The following is a 27,407-nucleotide window of genomic DNA, read 5'->3' on the forward strand; positions in this document are numbered from 1 at the left end:
GAAGATACACCAATGGTGAAAAGATCGCAGCAAGCTGTGCGCACGGGCGGCTGCGTTTTGAATTTTGTGTCACGTTTACCTCGCTCCGAGTTTATTTTTCCAATGGATCATTGAATGTAGTTTTTGCAAGTGCTCACCGCATCAAAACAAAGGCGCCTCTGTATATGGGATTTAACATTGTGACAGCATTGCTGTTCTGTCAAACACACAAGGCTACGGTGGCGCTATCTATGCTTTCCATAGCGGCCGTTTTGGTTTTTTTAATGATCCATTCGGCTTATGAACATTAGATTTGGCGGATGGGGCTATGACACGTGCAAATGTTCTGTGGAAACATGTTTTTCAAAGTGATAAAGTTTTAATTTTTGGAAAATGATTTGCTTGCGTTTTGCTCCAAATTGCTCTGTGATGGCTCCAGCGATTGAATTGGTTCGCGGATGCTCGGTTCGGGATAGGTTATGAACTGTAGTTTTTATGTCTGCGGTGCGTGCATTTTGATGGGTAGTGCCGAATTACGGCTCACGCTATTGTTCATTATTAAACGAGCGACGGATTGCAGAGGAGTTTCGAAAAAAGAATTCGGCGAGTTTGTTCTGATCAGCAGCGCATGATCACAATGCGTAAATATTAACCATTTGTCGGCCAGCACGCCTACCGAACGTATCCTATGGCACTACCCAACTAACATTTAGTGCAGATGTAAACATTCTCGAAGCTTTCGTTATACGGCTTTATGCTGAGTAAATGCGCTAAACATAAATATGAACGAAAGCTTTTATGCGATCCTTTTACCAACAAATCTGGTGAATCTACTGCTGTTCAAAAACGTCTCGTAAAATGTCGCATAACCTGTGATCTCGCCCTAAAAGCCATTGGTAACCGGGTGTGTAGCTTGTAGCTACCGAGAAAACGAATGGATTTACACGTTATTCAACAATGCTATGATGAAGAGAAGGTCCTCCTCTATCTCTTAGTGGTGATAGTTTTCATCCTAGTCCATTCATTTGCTTAGAAACAAGGATCTACACACTCGGTTACCAATGGCCTTTAGGGCGAGATCACAAGTTATGCGAGAAATGGACTATGAGCCTATGCATGCTATAAAACGTTTGACTTTTACTGTGCGCCCTGTTTTCAAGTTGCCAGTGAGAGAGAGCGAGACAGCACCAACACACGGCGCACAGTAAAAGTCATGAGAACAAAAGAATTTATAGCACGTACAGAGGCTCATAGGATAGGCACAGACAAACAGACGTCACACTTTCATCGCTGTCCATCGACCAACTTTTTAACGATCGATTCGAATATCTTGTAGGTGGTCAATCGACCACCCGCAGCGCTCGCGTCGTTTTTATTCATGTTTGACGTTTACACACTACCGCCACCTGTTGGTCCATCGGCCAACTACAGTGGTTTTAGCATTGGACGTACATGTTTTCGCGACTATGATTTTGATCGCGATTTGTTCTAAGTGTTACGCCTGTTTCTCTGTGGGATAGGTATACACTGAACGAAATCTCCCGCAATAAATTGAATGATTTTTGCCTCATCCGAGCCCCATACCTATTTTCAGACACATTCAGGATGATATTCATCTGCGTTGAAATCATCTGTTTACATCAGGCATTGCATTTCATCTCATCATTTGATCATCTGAGAAAGATATGGATCGAATAACGCAATATCATCTTAGAGCTCTTTGATCGATCTTTGATCAATATCTTTGACTCATTTGATGCTTGATGAAATCTTTCAAACACAGTAATCCATGCGGTTATGGAAAACAGTTTTGACCAAGATTTCTAGAAGGAATGGTTCAGCAATCTGAGCAGTCGGTGGGTGCGAGGTGAGGTCAGTTGTGGGGATATGTAAGTGACAGCTGGCGAGCTGGCTAGCTGGCGGGTTTGTGTATACTGTTTTCACTCTATGGTTTCTATGGCGTTGCTACCTATTGTTTACTGCAAGAAACATAAATACAGTGTAGCGAAAATTTTCTCCTGCATCCACGAAGTTGGTCACGACTCGAACTCTCGTAATTAATTAAATACCAGTGTTATGAATCGTAGAAGATGTTCTGATTGAGAACCATATCTTTTCAACTTCGGAAAGACAAAGCATGGGCTGTTCGGTGTTCCACAATCTTGAAAAAATGGTGGCGAATTACCTGTGATGTGTACCCCGTGAGAGTGGAAGGAATATTATATTCCTGCTTTGTGACGCCCTGCACCTGATATCCCTGAATCACATATACGAATTCGGATAAGTTAAACAAAAATCATGTAAAATATGTGAAAGTTGTGAAAGTATATTGTTCGTTTAGTTGAGGAATAGATTCACGTACACATTTTCAACGTGGAAAAATAAATACTCGCACGCCAGTTTATATGGCACTTTCATAGAAGCACGCATCTTGCATTCAATGTACAATCCAACATAATGCGTTACATGTGCGTTACTTGTTGGTTTTGTTAGCTACGACGCCATCCAATATATGGCAAACATAGTGGGAGAATATTTTGGTGTGACAAATTATTTTAGGTGTGAGTCTATTAGAGGGCAAAATCCTCAATATGCTTGAAAGGCAAACTGTGTCGCAGAATAATTTTAAGATATGTAGTTTCTATGTAGTGTTCGTCCACTATCAAAACAAACTTGCCAGCTGTCATTTGGTATTTCAAAATGGCGGAACGGGAAATCCTACACATTGGGGTACCTCCCTTCTAGATACCTTGGTTTTGACAATGATATCGTTTGTGTTTGGAGAGCAAACGGCAAACGAAGGTTAGTGAAAGAAACACATTTTTAAGAAAGCAGTTTTTCATTTAATTTTCCTATAGATTTTCCAGCATGTTACAACAGTGAACACATTATGCGATGTACGTTATATCCAAAGTTGCGCGTTCTATTTGAAATTAAATATAAATGCTGGAAAATGGAAGCCAGTCCTAGGACCCCTTAGCTGGACATTCTAAATATATATATTTTTAAATTTGATTCTTTGTGGTTTGTTTATTTGAGATGTATTGAAGCTACATTCTAATAAAAAACTCTTTAAAATGAAAAGCTGCAATAACATATTTTCTTATATCTCCTGCATACGTGCCAATAAACTTGTAAGGTTCTGGAATTTAGAGAAACGGAATGGAGAAATATGTTTACCATTGTTTAGCAAATTACTCACTAAGTTCGTTTCACAGATTCCGGTAAATGTTCACTGGAATCTCATCAGCTGAACACTTTGGTAGGATTAATTACCGTATCTCCGTAAAACTTCACAGATTCCGATTAATTCCTTCATTTGCAACACTCATAAGACCCGACGCGGTCATAAATTATGCGGCAGAGATTCGTACGGTAGCACAAACCCCACGAAGAAGGAGTCCTTATTTGACCCATTCTACAGAAAGCACAATAGAAGTGTTCACTTTCACTTCTCTTTTGAACAAAAACAACCATCATAGAGAGGTTAACATCACAATTCAATTTAGCTGTATTTCGTTTCTTTGTTTCACCATTCTGGGCTTTGGAATTCGCCATCATTCACAAGACATCATTTTATATATAGCAAAGTTAGTCAAAATAATAATACTAACAACAAATTACTTTATTGGATAATTTTCATAAGCAGATTGTTTTGCATAGCAAAGAGTTGTCAAGAAAATCTCTAGATGTATATGATTGAAAGATGGAATCCTTCCAATGCGCTCTTGGATTGAAGATAATATCTTTCCACCATATGAAGATGATCTCTTCGATCAGATGAGATTGTAATGCCTGGTTTACATATCGTACAGAATGGAAATTATCCAATTTTGATATGATTTTAATCCCTCTTCTTCTTCTTCTTTTTCTTCTTTCTGGCGTTACGTCCCAACTGGGACAAAGCCTGCTTCTCAGATTAGTGTTCTTATGAGCACTTCCACAGTTATTAACTGAGAGCTTTCTTTGCCGATTGACCATTTTTGCATGTGTATATCGTGTGGCAGGTACGAAGATACTCTATGCCCTGGAAATCGAGGAAATTTCCTTATCGAAAAGATCCTCGACCAGCGGGATTCGAACCCATGACCCTCAGCATGGTCATGCTGAATAGCTGCCCGTTTACCGCTACGGCTATCTGGACCCTGATTTAATCCCTCTAGAAGCTGCAAAAAATCAAATGATTATCATTCAAGGGTGTAAACAAACCTCATTGAATGCTAGTTAATAATTTAAAACAAATAAATAAAAGAGATCGTTGAATTTTTCTCAATTTGGATGCAGTTTTATTGGCATTGTAACAAATAAGCGATCATAACAGAATAACTGTTCTTGGTTGCTGGAAAAGATGCTGAAGCGTACATGCTGAAGGTTGTTGATTCTGGAACCGAAATCCTTGAACTCAAGCGGTATGTGGTTTAGGCACCCGTTGAATCGAGCCTTTAAGAGTGAACAATTGATATGAAACGATACAAATTTTGCTTATACCATCGTAAAGTGCAATTACCTGTAGAGTTCATGAAGATGTTTCGAAGTGACCACGCTGCTGCCGCCATTAAACTAAAACTGTCAACAAGGATAATTTTCTATCTAGGATCATTAATCTTCTGTATGATAGCTAAGAAAATAATTGAATGATTTTCGATTTGGGTCATGGAAGAAATTACAATCCGTCAAAAGTCCGATGTTATTCATTTTGATTAGCATATGAATAACTCAACTACTTGCTTATAGTCATACGAAAGTAGATTGAAAGTCATCTTAGAATTGGATGATTTTTATTCAATTGACGATGGATGCAGCATATTCCTTCATATTCATTGAAATTGCAGAATGTGGAGTTTGGGACCCATGTGAATTACAAATCATTCATTTGACGGCAGAAGCTTTCGTTCAGTGTAGCTGTATAACATCTTCGGAAGGCGCTTGTTGCTGTATGTGCGCTGTATAACAAATGACAAAGCGCTTCTTATTTATATTAGGCAGCATAACAAAACATATTGCATAGAAGCAGCCGGTTTAATGCTGTAGACTTTTATTCCACAACATTAGATTGCTACAGTTTGAGGTGTTGAGTTACAGCTTTGTAAAAGCAGCAAAAGCGATAAAAGACGGAATATACTCAGCTATGATTTGTAGCTGCAAAATGTTTGCGTTATAGCTGTATTGACGCTAATCGTTCTATTTTTGACAGGTTTCATTCGCTGCTTCAATTGAACAATTATTCAGCAGAACGCAAATAATCTTAGCCTATAGCGCTGAAAATGTTAGTTGGGATCTCTAGAGTAATCTCTAAAAAAAATCTACAAATAATGCTTCGGCAAATATTGTGTATTTCTTTCACTACTGGACTGCGAAGTGCGGTCTCATAAGTGCGAAAGTGAGAATAAAAGTGCGGGATTGTATTGAATCTTGTTGGTGTCTTCAGAGCACTTATTCTTCGATTTACGAAGAATAAGTCCCCCGAAGACACCTACCCGATTTGATGCAATTGCGCATTTTTATTAGCGTTTCCGCACTTGTAAAAACTTCTGCGATAGTTTAGTGGTGAAAGAAATGCGCAATATTACAATTTTTCCAGTAGATATTATTGTCATTTATATTTGAGTTTATCAACAGTTTTGAAATTGCTGTTTTGAAAAAAAAGGCCTGCCACACAATATTGTTTTTGCAATTTTTCATCGTAATAGGCTGGTTTTTATCACGCCAATTTGTCATGAAACGGCCTACTTTCCTGCATTGAAGTATGCAGTGCGGCAATAGTCATTACACAACTGAAACCAGTGCTGTAATGATTTATTACGCAACGCTTTCTCATTACGCAACTGTTTTGGGTTGCGTTTTGAATCATTACACTTTTTTTCAGAAATTGTTAAACAATGGATGCATTCCTATAGGGTTTCTGATACCCTCAAGTGGTCTTCTACGAAATTACAAAAAATGTTGTACGCAACTCGTTGCAGAACTTGATTTTTACAGCACTTGTCGCAATTCTCCAACTCGGCAAGCCTCGTTGGACAAATGTACGACTCGTGCTGTAAAAATCATTATTCTGCAACTTGTTGCATAAACTACTATTATGAGGTTCGGCCCGCGGTTCAAAAAGGTTGGGCACTATACCAGGCCGATTAAGAAAATTCTTAGAAAATATTGGGATGTTTAAAGGTTTCCGGACAATTTCTTCGAAGAATCCCCTGATCATTTTAGCTTTTAGTTTGAGGTTAGTAGTACAGTAGACAGGTTCTTAATATTTTCGGCAGTTCTCCTAGAAGTTTTCATTGTCACCAACATAGCTGTTTGAGGAAATATTTAAAAAAACAGGCGTCCGACTAAGTAGCATAGTTTATTTAATTTTTCAATGGCCAGAGGAGAGGGGAATGCAAGCTCTCTTTGTTCACCATGGTTTCGCCCATGTTCCCGTGGTTGGCTGTGGTATTTCACGCCGATAGCATCTTCGTTTGATCAACACCAGTGCCTTGTCCTATGGCTTCTCTGCAGATTGTCCATCCGGTCCACTATGCCGTGTTGAACTCACTCATGGAATTGCCCGCGAAACTTTTCGCCAGTTTTCTTCCTTGCTGGCTTGCCCTTGAATGTACGGTGGATCCATTTTGCCGAACGGAATCTAACTTCCTTGTACTGTTGATACTGAAGTTGCTGCCGGTTTGGATTCAGATGCCGTTGCTGATCTATCCCTTTGGACTCCGTTTTGTAAGCTCAGGTTTGTACTTGTTCCACCAATTCCGCGACACGGACACCTGCTGTGTCGTAGCGGTCTATTAACCGATGAGGGATGAGGGACAAAAATAATTAAATTATTACCGTTTCGGATTGTTGAACTTACCGTCGCATTTCCGGCAGACGTTGAGTTACACCGGGGTGTTTGGCTCCATCAGCAAGTGGCAGCGAACAAGAAAAAACAGTTAACTTCCGCAAAGGCACTTCGGTTTGTACTTTTTGCACAGCGCTGGACTACTTTTTGCACACTGCAAAAATCGGATAACCAAAACAAAAATAACATTTTGACAGAGTAAAAGCTATGTTCGAATTTCAAACTTACTCTGAGTAAAGTATCGTTTTATTTATACGGTTTTAAGTAAATGCTCAGAGACTTTACTTTGCTCAAATCGGGTTGAGCAAGAGCAAATACTAGGTTTTATTCATACGACCTAATCAAGCCACAATAGTCAACTTTACGAGCCGTTTCGGATCAGCTCACCGCTCATTTTATGAATGAAATTTTGACAGGAGGCGGTGTCGTAGCGTCTGAAAGTAACAGCAATATCAACACTGTTATCGTTTCGAAAATGGGCTATTTCAACGCTATATTTTCTTTAATAGTGTACATTTTGTCAGTATCGCTCAAATTGCGAATCTTTCCGGAAATGGATTGTATCCATTCAATCGCATTTGCACCTGCTCCATATCTCGATGGTTACTTCAAAACAATGATGTGGAATCAAATTTTAATATATTATATGTTTGATATTTACCTGGAAGAGCATCCAAATGTATCATCCCTATGATAGGAAATCTGTATGGAAAAAGTTTCTTGAATAACATAATCAACTTTTGTTTTTACGTGTTCGTTATGATAAACAAAATCCAGTACTAGCACAAAGCAAACGCAATCACTCAGATAGGAACTAGGAACGATAGGAATGGGCAGAGAATTTGTTTATATAGAGAAGCGCGAATTCTGAAACCAAGTCTGAAACCAAAGGTTCCAATTGCCCATTGCACGGTGACGTCATCAGAAAATCGCTCTCTTTCCATCCTTCGGGAAATCTGAAAACAACGGTGCCAGTACCTGTCAAAGTTGGCAGGTACTGGCACCATTGTTTTCAAGTTTTGTTGAAGAGCGAGAGAGAGAATTTTGCCGTGAAATGCCTAATTGAACCGTCAAACGTGGTTCCAATCAAGGCGCGTTCAATTGGGTCCTAAAATTTTTAATAAAATCTTGTTTTTATTCAATTACACGAAAGAGCATGTTACTGTAACTACTTTAGCAATTTTTCCCGCTCAAATAATGGCTAGATCATGTTTAAACTTTAATTTAAAAATTTGGTCCATAAATGAACCTTGACACTATTGATCATGTTTGACGTTCGCTTAGTCGACAAAAACACCACAGGGGTTTTAGTTCGACCACTGGGGTTGTTCCTATCTGACATTTCGTAAGGGACACGGAAAACAAAATACACACAAAATTTGAGTTTAAGCCAAAAGGTGTGAGAAAATCTCAAAAAAATGTTTTTTGGGCTTAAACCAACGGAAAACATTAGAAAATTGAGTAAACATGTTTTCTTGGCCTAAACTTAGGCATTTGGCACTAAAATTAGGGCAGGGCTTTAGGACCCTATTCTTTAGGGTGTCCTATTATGCTCACTTTGTGGAGAAAACCAGACAGGATAGGTGAGGAAGGGCTGGCCGTTTTGTTTACAAACATCTGAGACAGGTAGTCGACGGATTGGCTCATGATTGGTTGGAGAAACAGTGTTGTCAAGAATTATTCCAATCTGGTCGCCCCTGCTCCTTGTGTGCTCTACTCCTTTCTTTCTTTTTTGACAATTTCGTCCGCACTGATGGCAGCACACCTAGTTTCAGTTTCAGCATCATCCAGGCAAGGCAGTAATGTTTGTAAACAAAACGGCAGGCAAGTTAAAGATGGCCTCCAAGCCCAATGAAAATATATACTAAGGTGTGGAACAAGAAGCAATGGCTGTGTATTAGTAAAGAGAAAAAACGTAAACAAAAATAACTACGTCACTAATTTACACGTCTTCTTATGGGAGCTCGCTCGCTTGTATTGGTGAAACATTTTGTACCGTACACGGATGTCACGCACACTAAATGTCATTTCCTCACCTCGGTATATATTCTCATTGCTCCAAGCCGCTTTCGACAAGTGATTACACCTTACTCTGGCTACACTGTAAACTCGGCATTACCCTTTAAAGAGTAAAAAATGCCCATTTTTAGAAGATATATGAAGCTGTCAAAATAACGGGTACTTGTCAATTTTCCATAATGGGTAATTTATGCCCATTTCTTAATTCCAACTGTTTACCCATTAATGAGTGAAAAAAGTATTACAAAACTTAACTGCTGCGAGATTAGTACCGAACAAGTCGGGCGGATAAGACTTCTAAAATTGTTTGAACCGGCAAATAGTGTGAAAAGTGTTAAATTCAGTAAAGGTATTTGATGTAATATGTTAAAAAATGTGCTTTAATCTCATTAAATTTAATAATATTTCTAGGTATAAAGATGACAAGTTTGTCAACGACAGGAGCCATCGGGATCATCTGGCGTCATTATAATTGCTCTGCTCATGGATTTTTTATATGTGACTGATTGAAATAATTGTTGAAATAAATCATCTTTGGCATGTAAACTTATTTAAATATGCTTTTTTTATACAAGTATTGCAAAAAAATAATAATCTTGGAAACAATATGATACAGAGTGAATTTTACCCATTTTCCGTAATATTATTTTTTGAAATAATGGGTAAAAATCACTTGTCAATTTGACGTACAAGCCGTTTACCCATTAAAGAGTACTCGTGCTTTACTCTTTTTATGAGTTAAACTAGTTTCTCTCAAAGAGGGTACTTTTTTACTCTTTAAAGGGTACTTTGACCTTACTGACATCCTCTCCGCGTTTCTCTAGTATAATCCTATACTCCATTGCACTGTGACGTCACGCATCAATTTTGACAGATACTGGTCCTGTTGTTTACAGTTTGGACTTAGTATTTTTTTCGAATCATTCTTAATTTCGTGAAAGTTTGCTGCGAGAAGAGGTCAAATCCACTGCAGATACCCACGGATCGTATTATTCTATCTTCCTACCGTGGAAAATCGTCACCATCAGCATGCTGGTGATAGAAATGCGAAGATGAAAAAATGATGGAAAAAACGACTAAGTTCGAAACGTAAACAACAGGACCAGCAGCTGTCAAATAAGTGAGGTTAGGCTCGTCATATGCAGCGCTCTATAATCATATTCTCTGGGAACGGGGTGGTAGCATAATTATGACTAGAGAGAATTGAAAACAGAGAGAATCTGATGCTCTGATGAATTAGGGTAAATAACATTTAATGGAACTAGTCAAATGTGTATCTCTATTATTCTTTTCTGTTCTTGTAAACACGAAAATCACGTAGAGCATTCCAAATTCATTTCGCCACCCTGAATATGGTAATATTTACGAATTCATGTATAATCACCAAATGAAGATCCGGTGATTGTTTTTGTGGCTACCAATCGCACTTACTAACGTAGATGCATAAATTCATTTGGACATCTGCATACCGTGTTCATTCTATGTTGAGCTCAAAGTTGAAGATGCTGGCCGTAACGAGTTTGTTAACTTCAAAATAACTTTTAGATTCATTTCAAGGTTAATATGTATTGGATATCGGAGAATCATTAAAAAAACATTAAAACATCAAATTTTGTTTATTAAAGTGTTTGTCATGTCTACCTATCTCAAGTGATATTCTTTATGATTATGGTACCTTTTACTTGATCGTACTTACGGGATTTCTGAGCTATAAATATTGCGAATATTTTGTAAAGTTTTACTTTCGTCGAGTTAGTTGCGCGCCGGCCAGTTACGCGCCAGTGTTACGCGCAGCCCAGATCCATTGTGTGTGGCCAACGAAAACGAGGACAAATGTTAAAACTGGTCTACCAGCTGATCGTTATGAAGTGTTTATAGCCAAGTACGGACCTGAAACGTAAATCACTAAAGTAAAATTTCTCCTTTTTACCAAAGTAATTTTGACAGTTGATTCAGTATGAGCGAAATGTCACTTTTACTTGCGGAATAATTGAGCGGCACATTTTTCCGTTCGGAAAAGTGACAGCTCCCTTTGATTTGTACGGCAGGCGTTACCGACGTTATGAAATCAGCTCTACTTCTCAGCTGTGTACAGCTAAAGTAATTTCGGTATAGCGGAATCATTCCTTGACCGTTTCTTGTCCTATCCTTTTGCACAGTACTTATGATCAGCGTACCAGCCATATGCATGCTGCGAGGTACGGGTATACATTTTGGTCCGCTTAAATATCAATTGACTGTGATATTTACAAAAGTTGCGAAAACTTTTCCTAATTTTTCTGTTGTATTATTAATTGTGCGCCAGGTAGTTGCGCGCAGTGTTGTGTGGATTGAATGCCACCGTTAAGCGCAGATTTGCTCTTAGCAGGGAAAATAAGCGCACTGTCCATGATAAGAGATTCACCCTGGCGCATAACTGTTTGACAGTCACAAAAAAGAGAGAAACTAAAATATATCTCAAGAAGCGCAATACTGGCTGCCATTCATTTCATTCCGGAGGGAATTTTATTCCTATTTGTCAATTCACCTGGGTTGAAGCATCGCTAAGCTTCAACCCAGGCGAAATGACATTTAGTGTTGAAATTCACAACAGAATGAAAGGAAGGCAGATAGAAAATAGTCATTAATGCATGAATTTTAGTAATTCTGTGACTATTTTTATTTTTGAGTGTTCAATTAAGTACACTCAAAATAATCCAAACGTCATTGTTACGTCAAACATACGTGATTTTTTTCTATCGCACTTTTAACGTAGCTCTTACGTAAATCATAGTTAGCCCAGAATGAACGTATGAACTTTAGATGTTCGTCCATTCCACCGTCGCTAAACGTAAGAGCTATGTGGATTTTCCGGTAGCCTTTACGAAGCGTTTCAATAGGACCTAGATGGTTTTGCATTAAATTGAACTGTAATAAAGTCCAATCTTTTTTTGTAATAGGCTTTGGAAAAAAACTAATTCCCAATTGAAAAATGTAAACAAACTTAAAATATTGTGATATAAAATATGAAGTAATGCAGCGATTCTTCGGTATTCAAAGCATATTTACCTTGAAATCAATCTTACACAGTGTTTAAAGCAGCAGCAGCTTCTGAAGTTCTTCAAAAATCAAGCGGGCGCCATCTTAGGATTTGAGCTCAACGCCGAATGTACGTACACTATGCAGATATCAAGATGAACTTAGGCACCTACGTGAATTTCACGTAAGTGCGATAGGTAACCTCAGTAAACATTACCGAGTCACTATTTGGTGGTTATGAATAGGCCAGGAGAAGTGGATGAACTTGTCATTCATTTTCCTGTCAAATTTACTTACAAAATCTACTTTTTCTCTGCTATAAATTCACTCTAGGTGAACCACTTCTCCTGGCCTATGATTGACGTGATTTTTCACGTAGCAACGACGTTTGGATTTTTTGAGTGTAATGTCTAAAAGCAGTATGGGTAGGCTAGAAATCCTTTATAAGAGAGATTCGCGGAAGCTGACATTTCTGTCAAAGTGTGAACCAATCGAGCAGCGAGAGCTGTCAAAGTGTGAGCCAAACGAACATGCGTTATGTTTGTTTTGAAATTTTCTCGAGGAGTAATGTAATCCGCTTGAAATTATTTCGGTAAAAGTAATTTTGCATGAAGCAAAAAAATGAAATGTTTTACTTTTTTGAATTTTTGTCAATGCGATTTTTAGTTTTTGATTTTTTTCGGCTGTTTATTAGTTTTGATATGTAGCTCAAAGATCTATAACGAAACAAAATACACTTACAAAAATGAGGAAGTCATGCCCGTGTTACAATATTATTCTCGACGCCGAGCAAAATCAGCACTGCTGGTCTGTTGCCAAATCATTCCATTTTACTTCCGCTTATCTCTCTATGGACTTATCCACGGTCTTCTTTTATCCTCGACTTTCTTTTTCTTTTCTGCTCTAAATGCGGGCAATGTTTACATTTAATGACATCCGGACCAACATCCGGACAACGAATGTTCACCGGATGAACACGAAGTGGATGAATGTACAACGAAATCGTTCATTTTTTGTAAACACGGCCCGCAGTAAAGGTTTTCTTCCCGCTGGAAGTTGCAGCGTGACGTCATCGTAGATTAGTTCATAAAGGATCACTAGGGTAGGCTCGCTAAGATGGCAAGATGAACACCCTCTGATTGTGAGCTTCTTATCAAGGAAAAAAAGTTACGTACCGTGAAGGCCCCATACTCTGCGCACTTAAGGCTTTTCAAATTTCAAACAGCTGTAATTAATTGAAAACAAAACACAATCCTCTGAAATTTTGGGAGCAAATACTTATTGATTTTATGTATAAGGAAAATATATAAAAGCTTCACTAAGTAATGATTTTTATTGCAAATTTTTAATTTTTCTCAAGGGCGTCCGTGTTCCTAACTGTGCGCACTCATTTTTGCAATGCTCCTTATTCTGCGCATTTAGGTTCCTAACTCTGCGCACTCGATAAATTATTTATAACAGTTGAAGTATTGTACTAAAAGCATTACTAGCATTTAAACACTGAATTAATCTTCATTTTCTTGCTTTATACGGCTTTACGTCCCCAGTGGAGCATGGAATGTCTCTAACATAGAAGTTTACTAAGTGAAGTGAATTTTATCTCTAATTCAATCCATGATAATTACTGTTACTGAATGCCATTAAGTGCAACTCTCAAAATAATCGAAATCATCATATGATTTCCAAAACATGTAATTAACTTAGTTTTCTAAAATCCAAAGCAACATACAAAAACGGTACAAACTACGTCTTTTTTTGCGTTCACCCTTGGCGTGTAAAGGAAAATTAGCTTTGACTGTTTATGTATTTTCACTAGGAAAAATAAAAATAAATAATTGTCTCGGATTCGGGTCGGATCCGGGTTTGAAGAAAATTAATAAGAACCTGGTTCTGGCTTGTTATATGTGAAACCCGAACAGTCCTACTAAATACGAAGAATAGTTTAAGCGAAAGGGTATATCCATTCTTAATGTATTGTTCATCACTCAATCGAGAAGTATCGCCGCCCTGTATAAGCGTGACATAATTAAAGAACGATTCATATTTCAGATCAATAACAGTACTTTATTGCCGTTTCTATATAGCAAATACGATTGAACCAAAGACAAAATAATTAAACCTCGATGTTCCACTACTCGATATTGACTCATGAAACTATACAAAAAATCAAAATTATTCTATTGCATGGTTAGGGAGCATTCAAAAATTACGTCCACCGTTCAGGGAAGGATGGACGAGTCTACGAAAATGTGACAATGCATCCATTAGGTCCTGTAAAATCGCGACAGGGGATTGAGGGGACGGAGTGTAGAAATCCTTAAAATATGTTGGACGTCATTTTTTAATCTTTCCTTACTATGATGGTCCCCTCAAACAATTTTTCAAAGTATTTCTATTCCATATCTCGATGGTGTCGACAAGTCGATGGTTCCCTTCAATATAGACCTCTGGAGGGTTGATTATATGTTGAAAATAACGTTTTATAACTGCTGCGCATAGTAAGGGACATAGTTGAAAAATGGTGCCTTACTATGCGCACTTAAGAAGAATAAGAAAATGAAAAGAAAATAAGTTGCACTTTACCAGTCATAATTGCTCGATAAATAAACTAGTGCCTACATACTAACAATCTGAAATATATTCTCTTTAATTTGATTCAAATGACTTAAGTGATGAGGTACTCCCTTAGCATTTTTGCTAACGGGCAGTCAATTTGGACGTTTATCAATATTTTTGAAGCTATTTTATTTTTTATTAAAGTAATAAACGTAAATTTGTCAAGAAAATTCTTCGCGTACTTTTTTATTACTATTGTATCAATATATGGGAAACAAATTTTAAACAAAAATTTAAATAATTTACCAGATTTTGGTGGATTTTGGTAAAAGTGCGCAGAGTTAGGAGCTGCGCAGAGTTAGGGGCCCTCACGGTAGTATATGTTTTGGGGTCATGCCAATTCGAATCGCGGGTTTAGGGACAAAATGTCGAAAAAAAAACGTCGAAAGCAGTAATTTATCAACACCTTTTTCAGATTCTGGTCGATACGTTGGTGAAATACGTTTGGCACATTGTAATTATTTACTCTTTCGGAAAAGAATCATTCTTTCGAGTTGTGTCCTTCTTCACGGCTTCTTCGAGTACCTACAAATAGAAAAATAAAGGCCTTCTTTTGAGAAGGACATGGTAAGCACCTGTCCAAACCCTTTAAATCAAGCGAAATCCGCTACCGAGTCTTAACCTTTAGGGCTCATTCATTTATTTCATAACGCTAAAATTGACCATTTTTGACACCCACCCACCCCCTTGTAACGCTTTTTGTATGAACATTATTCAATTTTTGTATGGGCCGTAACATCCTCAGGACACCCACCCACCCCCTCTAGCGTTATGAAATTTGTGAATGGGCCCTTACAGCATCTACCAAAACAAATCATCCTTATCCAAGCTTCGTCGATTGCGTTAACAGAACTACATCGAGTCAACTGTCAGAAACGCTGTTTCTGAACGTCACGAATGGAGAACGACCGCGCCATCTGTTTCTGAGCAGCAAAAAGTAATTGATGGATCACCCCCTGTTCGTCGATGAGATAAACGCCCAAAAGTGTGAGAAAGGGATCTACCAATAAGGGTGCAATGGCGTTGTACCTTCTTCCGTCGGACAATATAAGTAGATAACTCAATACAGTACTAAAACAACGGCCTAACTGACAAATGTAAACAAACTGAGTTTTATTCACCTAACAGTTTATTTGATAAATTACAATCATATAATGCACATCTGTTCCTTAAAAATAACGTTTTTCACGAAATAAGTGAGAAAAACATAACGGCGCATTTGATGTTTTCTTTCGATACGAACTCTGATGTCAATTTCGCCCATCTTCCCCCCCTGCGGTAACCGGGCGCATTTGAGATTGAGTGTGACAGCAGGGCGCATTTCAAACTGAGTGTGCAGAAGGGCGATAGTGATAAAGGTTCGTGTGAGAGAGCGTAGCAGAACGGCGAAGCTGATGATAGTCAAACCAGAAGGACGGGGTCATAAGGCGCATTCGCTGTTGTCAAACTGAAGAAGACGAATAACCGAGGGGCTCAACAGCTCTAAATTTTGATGAACGGCGCATGATGGTTTTTTATTTATTTTAACGTGTTATTCATCATATGTAAATAAGTTAAATGTTTTGCTACAAAAGTAATATTGTAAATTTTGCACCCTATCGGACGCGACGATTTGTAATCGTCGCCTGTGAAACCGTCGCCAAAATCGTCGCCAGCCAAGCAACCGCTGTGAATTTGACGTTACACCAGTCTTACCAACACAATGGCAAATCACCACCTTTGATTTATTTTCTGGCATTTGACGTTTCCCCAGTCTTGCCAACACAAAAGCAAAGCACCTCCTTTGATTGGTTTGCTGGCGATGATTTTTTCCAGTCTGTTCGAAAGTTGGCGACGCGTTTTGTTGTGAATGAAACAGACAATATTGTAATGGATCCTACAAAAATGCATCATGCGATAAAATCGATCGGAAACATAATATAGAATTAAAATTACTTCCGCTTCAACTTCAAACCAATTTTACTGAGAATGTATTAGTCTTCACATTCGCCCTAATTCTGACTCTGTATTGAACTTTTTGTTTTTAGTTCATCTTCCATGGTGCTCTCTTTGCTTCAGGATTTCGTTTTTACTACCACTGAAAAAAAGCCATCTATTGGTTTTTCAGTTTTGAATATCGCCCTATTATCAACACGTTCTGTTGATCTATGACAATTGCGAACCTTGTATACTTATAGCTACCTAAAGAAAAAAACATAAATTCAATCTCTAATGAGAAACTTTTCACTTGCCCCACGTGATTAGAAAATTGACGGTGTTTCAATTTAGTTATTTTCAGGTCTACGTTGAATGAATTCTAAAACATTTTTTATTGCGGTATAAAACTGTCAGAGGGGACAACTTATCAGAAAATTGTTTTCCGCTACTTTTTTCCACTGAAAATATTGAAATAAGATTGCACGCCGCCAACTTGTTACGTAGTGATAGTTGACAGGTTAACAATATTTCGCTCTATTATGAAATAATGGCTGACAAATCTCTGAAATCTTTTACCTATCGTAATGTTCTGAATGGCCTCAAAGGTTTACGCATGAATTTAAAACGTTGATTCACATATTCAGTAAAATATATCAATTATTTTCACTTACCCATTTACCCACTTGCCCCGCGGTAACTTGATATAATTTCTCGCGATTGGGAAAGGTTGAGAAGGTTTGGATTAGATCGTCCCTTCTTTGTGGTGTAAGGAAGGAGTTCAAAGTTGTCGGACTTCGATAACATATTTTTTTTATAATTTCTACCAGTAACGATCAACAACATTCATGACAGTTATAAAGCTTGTAATAAAGTCAGAGTAATAATCAAGCAAGGATAATGGTTACAAGCAAACATATATATACGATATATCTATATATACATTTCACTCAAAAATAATGTGGGAAGCACTCGTTTACATTGATGTTCCTGTAAATTCTTGTAACTCCGTGCAAAACTCCTCATCACATTTCAAGCACATGTTTATTGATTCATGATAAAATATGCCATGTTCTTATTTTAAAAATGAACTTATGGAGATATTGGTATAGTCTACTCCAATTTCCCAAGAAATTCTAAATATCCCTTTCGAGACGGACGATTTGCTACCCTTACGATCAAATTTCTCTTGGTAAGTGGTAACGCTCCATAATGAATTGTATCCTTATTGAAATGTTAATGCAACATTTGAATCCATCCCTGCATGAGTCGCACGGATAAAAAAACAAGTGCAGCACAATTGTGCTGCTTTTTGCGAAAGTTATATCAAATTTTTGAAACTTCTTTTTTCTTATAATTATTGGATAGATCGTAGAAAATATTTGTGTAGCCTTACTTAAGAACTTCACTGAACATTTTCATTCTAAACCTTGAAAGAGGTTCCACATAAACTCTTTTATTTGTCTTATTTGTTTATTTGTCTCTAATCATATTAAAATGAGTTTTTATGAAACATTTAAAAAAAAAAACAGTTCGAAAGAACATCTAAAGGTCCTCAGAAAATTCTAAACACAATGTTTGAAATATTTTGTATAACTTTTTGCAAGAGTTTGAGCAGTAGTTCATCATACTTTTTAAGGATATCAATAACTAGTTAATACAGATGTCGCTATAGATTTTAAATCAAAATACTTCTTGAAATGTTTCTGGTATAACAACTACCGAAAGCTAAACATTACATATAATTTGCAATTGGATTAGATGGACAAATTGATGTGAAGATTTGCGAAAAAGTTACACGTCTTCTCAGTGAGAATCGAACTCACGACTCCCTGATCCCTGATGAGTTCGATTCTCACTGAGAAGACGTGTAACTTTTTCGCAAATCTTCACATCAATTTGTCCATCTAATCCAATTGCAAATTATATGTAATGTTTAGCTTTTCGGTAGTTGTTAAACTTCCACTCGGCTGGTTAGCCGTAAACCACGATTCATAATTAAAAACAAGTGTTTCTGGTATGTTTTATCTGTAAACTTGTATAAGAAACCTTGTTACGCTCTGGATAAGGGGCGCACAACTGAGAGTTCGCCAAAGGCGCCCTGAGATCACACTACGGCTCTGGATGTCATCATAAAATAATTCATGAAAGCCTTTTATCAAGTGGGTTCCAGCTTTAGCCCAATGAACGTAAGTTGGCTGTATTCATATATTCGACGTTTTAACTGGATGTGCAGATTACAACACAAATATTTCATTATGGGTAAATGTGTACAATTTATATCTCTTCCGTTCAAAAAGTCAATTATTTTCCAGTAAGTTTACAAATTTATAACACATTAACTACTTCAGTATAAACACTCATAATTTTGATTACTTTTATGCATTTCAATAGTGTATTGCGTCGTTTTGGGTTCATTTTAGTTTTTGGTGTATAGGTCACTAGAAAAGGCACTTTTAATTAATTAAATTATACGAAGACCACGGTGATTTGGAAATATAGTAGTTATTTTAAAAACATATGACTGATAGCTAACATCTTTACCGTTATATTCAAAAGCTGTTTACAAATCCATAGACTTAGTTGATTATTCCAATAAGAAACTTATTTGAGATATTTGCATTTCAAGTCTTAATAACTCGAGTAATAATTATTTCATTATAAATGATGTATGTATGTTTATATTCTATTTGAATGATGCATTATATTTAAAAAGTGATTGTATGAGCGCATGTTTTATTGTCCCCTCACCATACCTAAAGTGTGATGCTAGCGTTCGATCTTAGGCTCAGACTTTCAAACTATTGCGCAATGATTCACGTCTAATATCCTATTGCTTTTCTTCTGATCAAATACTTGGAAAAAATAATTGGTATATGGCTTTTCTCATATTTATAGAAGAGGAAAATCATTTTATGTAGCTTATTGTACTGTGACGACATCAGAAAACCGCTTTATTTCTCTCCTTTGCGAAATCTAAAAAAACGGTGCCGGTACCTGTCAAGACAAGTCAAGACAGTACTGTCACCGTTTTATTTAAAGTTTCGCCGCGCTTTTTGTATGAGTCCCCCGAAAACTTTGTGAGGGTTGTCACACTTGACTTGACCCTCCGCCCCTTTGAAGCGTGACATAATTTGTACATAACCGCTCAGTGACTTATACAAGATTTTAGTAAACTAAATAGATTTTTGTAGTTGGTTGAAAATCGTCGGTACAGTTCTCAATATTACCATGGATTCGGTAGATTATACAATCACATTTGATTGCGTGTAAGTATGCTGTATCGCTCAAGAAAAGTAATGAAATTTCTTGACCGAATGGGTCAAGAGTATTTTTACAGAGAGCTCCATTTCATTTCAATTGCGTTCTGCGATCAAAGAAAAATGTTTGTTTTGACTATTTATGCGAAAAAATTTTAACGCATTGAGATAGGCGATTACTTTTCTTTTCAACAGCAAATTAGCCATGTGTAAGATTGCCCTATTATTGTGTATAACAAATTGTGTTATAATTTTGTTTTCAATTGAACTAAGTTGGAAAAAGCTTTTGTTATTATAACTGATTTATTTTCAATTCTGTATAAATTATTTCAGAGTGCTTATATTGCTGTTTGCATTTGAGGTGCAAATCTCAACTAAACGAGCTTCAAATGCGGTAAGACAAAACAATCAAAGGACACCTAGCAACGATTACGCACACAGCAATAACAAAAATGAAACAAAATGTTTTTTTTGTAGCAGATTTGCTACAAAAACTGATATATAATTTTGCTGTTCTTCACTGCTCGAAAAACGTTTAAAAAAATGGTTGGTATGGTTTATCATTCTGCCTCACTAGTGCAAAATAGATACGAGTACCTAGTAGGATTTTGCAAATAATTCCGTTATTTCAAAATAAAACAATAATTCTGCATTTCACCACACTTTTTAACAATTCCACAAAAAATTACGAAAAAATTGACCCCTTGGCAGAAAACATTGGTAATAAAAGACAAGACAAAGACAACAACCCCGTGTCGAAACGTTGTACAAACTTTTTGAACCGCGGGCCAAATCACAGAAACATTTTTGTGTCGCGGACCACATTTTTAAACGCACAAATATTCGCATGAAGTCTGACAAAAGTCAGTAAATAAAGTTCATATAATCTGTGGGCTTCATGGCCGTGCAGTTAGTGTTACCAAGCATTTAGCCGCGAGTCAAGGAGTGTGGGTTCGATTCCCGCTTCAGTTCGGAAAACTTTTCGATTGGAATGTATTTCGACTGTGCCACTGGGCGTTGCATGCTAGTCCGTTGTCTTGTGTGGTGCTTCCTTCAAAGGGCAAATCGTCCACTGGAAGCATTAACGTGTCATAAAAAAAATATCAATGAATGAAGTAAATTTCTTTTGAAGATATAAAAAACAGATAATTGCTGCTAAGTATCCTGCTGGATATTATGAGAATCCCTTTCAAAATTATAAAATAATCTTGTCCATAATATTTCGAAGAATTTAACCCAAATATTTTGGATTCTGTGAGAATAATATCCAGGATTTTATAAATATCATACTCCGAAATCTGCCAACATTAGCATGACCCAAAATGGGCTAAAATCCTGATTAGGCTTTTACAAAAATCTTAATCTGAATGTCCAGAATTTTACAAGAATCATACCTACGATGAATGTAATTTTCAAAATTTCTATGAAATCCTGGCGAAAGTTCTGTAAGAATATTCTTGGATAACGAAAATCGTATCCAGAATTCTGGAAAAGTCTTATTCAAGATCTAAATCGGTAAAAGCCTTTTTTTATAATCCTGCGTAGGTTTCTGCGCCCCAGTTGTTGGTAAAAAATTTTCAGTATTCTGAGAGAATGTTCGTCTATAATTCAGTGAAATTATGTACGGAAATTTAGCCTTTTGTCCATAAGTTTTTTATTAGGCTGCATTTCTTTAATTTCGTAGGAAGTCATGGTAGAAACAATGTTGAAACATCCAGAATTTGAGATTAAAAATTTAATCATTCATAAAATTAATTACTAAGATGAAAAAAAAAACAATTTAAATAATTACCATTCTAAAATATTAGGTTAAAACTAATTTGAAAATTAAATAGTCATGGTATGTTCTAACTTCGGGTTGGTAGAATAGTCAACGGGCCAATATGAGAAGAATCTTCCAACCCGCCGCGGGCCGTGCAAAATAAGCTCGCGGGCCAGATGCGGCCCGCGGGCCATACGTTGGGCAGCCCTGGTAAAGACTACGTAGCCTTTAAATCCGAACGATATACAGTCGATGTTACAGTCGAACCCAGCCAAATCACAAAAACAGAATAATCTGAAAATCTTCGTCAATACATAGTTTTAATCGGTCTTATCCTTTTGATTTTCTTAGAACTATATACAGTCGAATTTCGTTCTTTGTACTATCTTTTGGTGGGCTTCGTTTTAATTGGGCTCCCGCTAGTTGGGCTATAGCCCACTTAAAATGAAGGCAAACGTCATTTTCTGACACACGACGCAATTTATCAATGTTGGTAGCCCTGATTTTCTTTTGTTCTGTGCTATTTGACAGCTCGAAACTCAGCCCAATTAGTGAAAGTCTTTCACTAAGTGGGCTACAGGTTTAGTGCAACGAACGAAAGTTGACTGTACTCATCAAAATAAATATACACTTCTGAAAAGCTCGATAATTAGGTTAGATTACGTATATAATCACCGGCAAAATAAAGTGCTTACTCAAATTGACAAAAATGTTTGTTGATACAGACACTGCCCATAACTGCAAAACAGTCACATTCGACATTTTTGACAAATTGGAGTTAATACCATGGAGAGTCATCAAATGATAAATACTTTCGATCAACTTACTGAAACCTGTGAGATTGTTCTAGAAAATTCGAAAAAAATACCAAGTTGTTTTGTCACATTGGTAAAAATAACCGCATAACAGTCACATTGAGATTATAAATGAGCCTCGTAAAGTAATGGCAATGAAATTTCTATAAGAATTATTTTCTGATAATTCAGTATGCGATATGAGCTTGAGCTTGATTGGCCGCCCGTGAATGCTACTCCAGTATCGCCAGATCAGCTGCACTTACACAAGGAACCAACCGAATGACTGCTTGGGACTAACAGGCATCCTCAGTGTATAAGTGCTGGTGATCTTCTATTTTTAGCGACAATGGTGCCTGCCACGTCAGAATGCAGACCAATGAGGGGAAGGGGGAGGAATTGATGATGCATTGAACTGGCTCCCACGTAGACCGTATATTCCACTGCATCCACGCCAGTTCATGCGGGATTGTATGGATTGGGGGAAAGGCATGGCAGAGAGGTTTGCTTTTGTGGTTAGCAGACTGCCTATGTATCAGGCGTAAGAAAGGCGTGCGCGTGGAAGTAGGAAGCGTTAGGGAAACGGTTTTCTTGTCCGTCTCTGGTTCTAGCGTTTGCTATGAACGAATAGTTTAAGTGTGATATATTTAGAATGGAAGATAGAAGCAAGTGAGAGATATACAACTACAAAGTACGAGGAAAGGGACGGGCCTGGGATTGAACCCATGACCTTCTGCATATGAAGCAGAAGCGGTAGCCATCAGACCACCAACCCCGTCTATTCAGTATGCGATATGAGTTGTACAAAAAATCAGCCTCAAATAAGCAATTTTTAGAAATTTTAGTTTCCTCCCATACTGCCATAAAATGCATACTTAAGGCCCAAACGCAATGATAGCGGAACGGCAACGGAATGCGGAACCGGTTCGCCAGCATGAACTACAACATGCTTGTCGACTTGGTGTTGATTCTCTTTCATTCGTTGATGGGTCAGTCGAGATAGGGTGGTTCATGCTGGCGAACCGGTTCCGCATTCCGTTGCCGTTCCGCTATCATTGCGTTTGAGCCTTTAGTATTCCATTTATTTGAATGCCTACTTTTGTCGGCATTTTGTTACAGATATGCAGTTATGGGCATGACAGGTCTCCTATAAGACGCTGCCACCCACTTCATGCTCATTGCAATTTCTCAGCTGTCGTACATTCGATTCAGGTGAAATTCGGTAGGCGATGAGTTTATAGTATGTCTCATCTATCAATCTAAAATCAGCTCCATCCCATTGAAAACCGCAGTGGGAGGAAAATGGGTGGCAGTGTCTAATAGGAGACCTTACAGTACGAGATAATATTTCGTTAAAATGTTTGTACATCATATGTTATCTCTGTATGTAATACACAACAAAACAATCTTTTTTTTAGTAAAATTTTGATTTTTACTAAGACCAAGGTGTCTAAAATTTATGTGTCAAGTGCCAATCTTCCTACCGGGAAAGTGAATCCAGTGCAAATCCAAAGTCGGAACCTGTTTTGTATCAAAGTGAATACGAACGAAATTTAGCGGAAAATTGGGCAAAACACGAAGCGGAAAAAACGGAAGCGGCAAGAAGAATATCGTAAGCACGAAAAATCGATGCAAAGGCGATATCAAGATAGTTTACGAGCGAGAGAAAGAGAGTAAATGGAACATTGGGAAAAGTGCGAAGCGGAAAAGAGAAGTCGTCAAGCGAAGTACAAACAGGAATTATCTTTACAACACCAACCAAACGTGGCGAATGAACAATTACAATCACCACCGAAGAAAAAAATGCGCAAGCAGTAGTGTATTATTAATTTAATAAAATATTTTTGTTAATAAAAAGCGGTTCAGGTGTGCTGTTGTATGGTGCAAATGTACTTAAACCGGTGAAACTGGGAAAATTAGTGAATAAAACATGAACAATTAGTCTTTTTTTTTTTTAATAATATGAACACGATTAATAAAAGAGAGTTTTCCAAATGATTTGAATGACATGTTAATGAATATCTGTGTTTTCTTGATCTTGATTTTTGGTCTTCCGAAACCCCGAAAACGTATAAAACAATAATCAATGCCTCCCACGTACCACAGGGACAGCAACAGCAGCCGCAGCAAAGTTATTCGTCGGTCGATCCGATGATGCTGCACTTCTTCCAGCAGATGCAACAGCAAATAAATCTGCAATTTCATCAGCAGCAAGCGCTCCTCCTTCAGCAGGTGGAGATGTTCCGGTCGGCATTGTTGGCGATCAATATAAACGTTCCGACAAATCCGGAGCCAATTCTCGATTCACTGGCGAGTAACATCCGAGAGTTCCGGTACGAACCGGATCAAAACGTTACCTTTGGTGGATGGTACGTCCGTTACGAGGATCTGTTCGCCAAGGACGCCGTTCAACTCGACGATGAAGCCAAAGTGAGACTGCTGCTACGGAAGTTGGGCCCGTCGGAACACGAGAGGTAAACCAGTTACATCCTTCCGAAGAGTCCCAACGAACGACGACACGCTGAGTAAGCTCAAAAGCTTGTTCGGCATGCCAGAGTCTGAGATCAGCGGACGGTATCGGTGCTTGCAAGTCAAGAAGCAGGCCACCGAGGACTACAAGACGTTCGCCTGTCGGGTGAACAAGTTGTGTGTCGAGTTCAAGCTAGGGAAACTGTCGGAGGATCAGTTCAAGTGCCTCATGTCGGTCTGTGGGCTGAAGGCGGAAAGCGATGTGGAGATTAAAACGAGGTTGCTCAGCCGTATTGAAGAGCGGGACGACGTAACGCTGGAGCAAATTTCGGACGAATGGCAGCGGCTTCTCAACATCAAGCAAGACACGACGATGATATAGACAGCGTCTTTATCGGCAGCAGTGCAAGCAGTGAAGAAGCAGCACAGCAAGAAGAGTTTCCGTTCCGGAAAAGGATCGCCGGAGTCAAGATCCAGCAATCAGGAGGGTGCCGGTCCAGCAACTCCGTGTTGGAACTGCGGTGCCATGCGAAGGATTGTCCATTCCAGAAGAATCGGTGCAGGGACTGTGGTGAAACGGGTCACAAGGACGGGTATTGTTCCAGTGCGAGGAAGATAAAATCTCCAAGCAAGCGGTACAGTGGAACAGCGAAGCCAGCAACGACGAGAAGCGTGCAGGTGAAGAACATCCGGAAACGACGAAGGTTCGTCAAAGCGGGCATAAACGACAGGCAAATCAGTCTGCAGCTTGATACTGCGTCGGATATCAGCATCATTTCTGAGCAGACATGGCAGAAAATCGGGCAACCTGCGTCAAGTCCTGCAACAGTGCAAGAAGCGTCTGGCAAACCGCTGAAACTGAAGTTTCAGTGTAGCTGTGAAATAAGCATCAAGCGGGAGAAGCGTACAGGTCGATTCTTCGTAGTCAATCAACAGCTCAACTTGCTTGGACTAGATCTCATCGACGCGGGTCGGTGCCAATGGACCAGTTCTGCAACCAGGGCCGCAGTTCTCCCACGTCCATCAGCTCCCTCGAAGCAGCTTTTCCGGAGGTTTTCAACGACGCACCGGGACTGTGTACGATGGCCAAAGTGAAGTTCACGCTGAAGGAAGGAAAAACACCAGTTTTCCGGCCAAAGCGACCGGTGGCGTATGCCATGTGCAGTACCGTCGACGCCAAACTGAATCGGCTTGAGAAGGGGAACATCATCACACCAGTCGACTTCTCAGAGTGGGCAGCTCCCATTGTCGTCGTTCGCAAGGCTAGCGGCGCAGTTCGCATCTGTGGAGACTACTCCACTGGTCTCAATGACACTCTTCAACCACACCAGTACCCGCTTCCGCTGCCGGAGGACATTTTCGCTAAGCTAGCGAACTACAAGGTGTTCAGCCATATCGACCTGTTAGATGCGTTCTTGCAGGTGGAAGTAGACGAAAGCTGCCGGGAGATTCTCACCATCAACACGCACAGAAGTCTCTATCGGTACAATTGGCTCCCACCCGGAGAAAAGGCGGCACCTGGAGCATTCCAGCAGCTCGTAGACACGATGCTTGCTGGACTTGAATGTACGTCGGGGTATCTCGATGACGTTCTAGTCGGTGGCGTAAACGAAGAAGGTCATCAGCGCAATCTCGAAGCAGTTCTTCATCGTATCCAGGAATTCGGGTTCACCATCAAGGCCGTATTCCGATTTGGATGGGTCGCTCAAGGTAGTGCAGCACGCATCCAAGGCACTGACGTCCGCCGAGCAAGCCATCAGTCAGCCAGATCGTGAGAGGCTTGCCATCATCTTCGCCGTGATCAAGTTCATCAATATGGTGTTTAATCGCAATTTCACCTTGCAAACAGACCACGCACCGTTGCTTCGAATTTTCGGTTCGAAGAAAGGCATTCCTACACGGCGAATCGGCTACAGCGTTGGGCTCTTCAACTGCTGCTCTACGACTTCGACATCGTCTACGTGAATACTGAAAAGTTCGAAAACGCCGACATTCTGTCCCGGCTAATCAATCAGCACGTCAAGCCGGAAGAAGACTTCGTCGTAGCCAGCATCATCACCGGGAACGATGTAAGATCTGTAGCATTAGATGCAACTGACGCACTTCCTCTCAATTTCAGGGCGATTCAGCATACCATCCCTTCCGACCCTGTTCTCAGCCAGGTCTATCGCTACATTCAGCAAGGCTGACCACAACCAAAATCAACCATTCCGGATCGTGAGGTTCAGCGGTTCTTCAACCGTAGCGACTCGTTATCAACGGTTCAAGGGTGCGTGATGTTTTCTGAACACCTTGTGATTCCGAGCAGTTTCCGAGCGCGTTGTTTGCACCATCTTCACCGGGGTCATCCGGGAATCCAGCGCATGAAGGAGATTGCGCGCAGTTACGTGTACTGGCCGCCGATCGATTCGGACATCGTTGCGCACGTCAAGGGTTGCACTAGTTGCGCAGCCGCAGCCAAGAGTCCGCCCAAATCAGCACTGTTATCGTGGCTCAAATCAACGCATCTATGGCAATGGGTTTACATCGATTACGCTGGGTCCATTGAAGAAGAGTACTTTTTGCTCTGCATCGATTCGCTTTCCAAGTGGGTTGAAATCGTCCGAACCAAATCGATCACTGGCTCAGCTACCACCGGAATCCTACGGAGTCTGTTCGCTCGTCTCGGCATGCCAGAAACGTTAGTCAGTGACAACGGCACGCGGTTCACCAGCAACGAGTTTGCGCAGTTCTGTCTGGAGAAC

General features: G+C 39.1%; 1 protein-coding gene and 2 long non-coding RNA genes across 4 annotated transcripts in view; 1 reads left to right on the forward strand and 2 right to left on the reverse strand.

Moving 5' to 3' along the window:
• Positions 1-7,706, reverse strand: part of LOC5564189 (uncharacterized protein F13E9.13, mitochondrial) — a 73,417-nt gene extending 65,711 nt beyond the window's left edge. The window contains exon 1 of one of the 2 annotated variants that reach the window (XM_001648476.2): positions 7,473-7,706. In XM_001648476.2, coding sequence (XP_001648526.1) covers positions 7,473-7,542 — 70 coding nt within the window. In that variant the 5' untranslated portion in view covers positions 7,543-7,706. Of the gene's footprint in view, positions 1-7,039; positions 7,186-7,472 lie in introns of those variants that run through there. The other variant, XM_021844267.1, reaches the window with a different exon arrangement.
• LOC110676419 lies at positions 6,629-7,026 on the reverse strand. Its single transcript, XR_002500366.1, has 2 exons — positions 6,824-7,026; positions 6,629-6,755 (listed from the first exon to the last, which is right to left on the reverse strand). It is a non-coding gene; the product is annotated as an uncharacterized LOC110676419 (long non-coding RNA).
• A 7,077-nt stretch (positions 7,707-14,783) lies between the features above and the next one.
• LOC110675553 lies at positions 14,784-15,566 on the forward strand. Its single transcript, XR_002499592.1, has 2 exons — positions 14,784-15,031; positions 15,315-15,566. It is a non-coding gene; the product is annotated as an uncharacterized LOC110675553 (long non-coding RNA).
• The last annotated feature ends 11,841 nt before the right edge of the window (positions 15,567-27,407 follow it).

This window comes from Aedes aegypti, chromosome 2 (genome assembly GCF_002204515.2).
Source record: "Aedes aegypti strain LVP_AGWG chromosome 2, AaegL5.0 Primary Assembly, whole genome shotgun sequence".
NCBI lineage: Eukaryota > Metazoa > Arthropoda > Insecta > Diptera > Culicidae > Aedes > Aedes aegypti.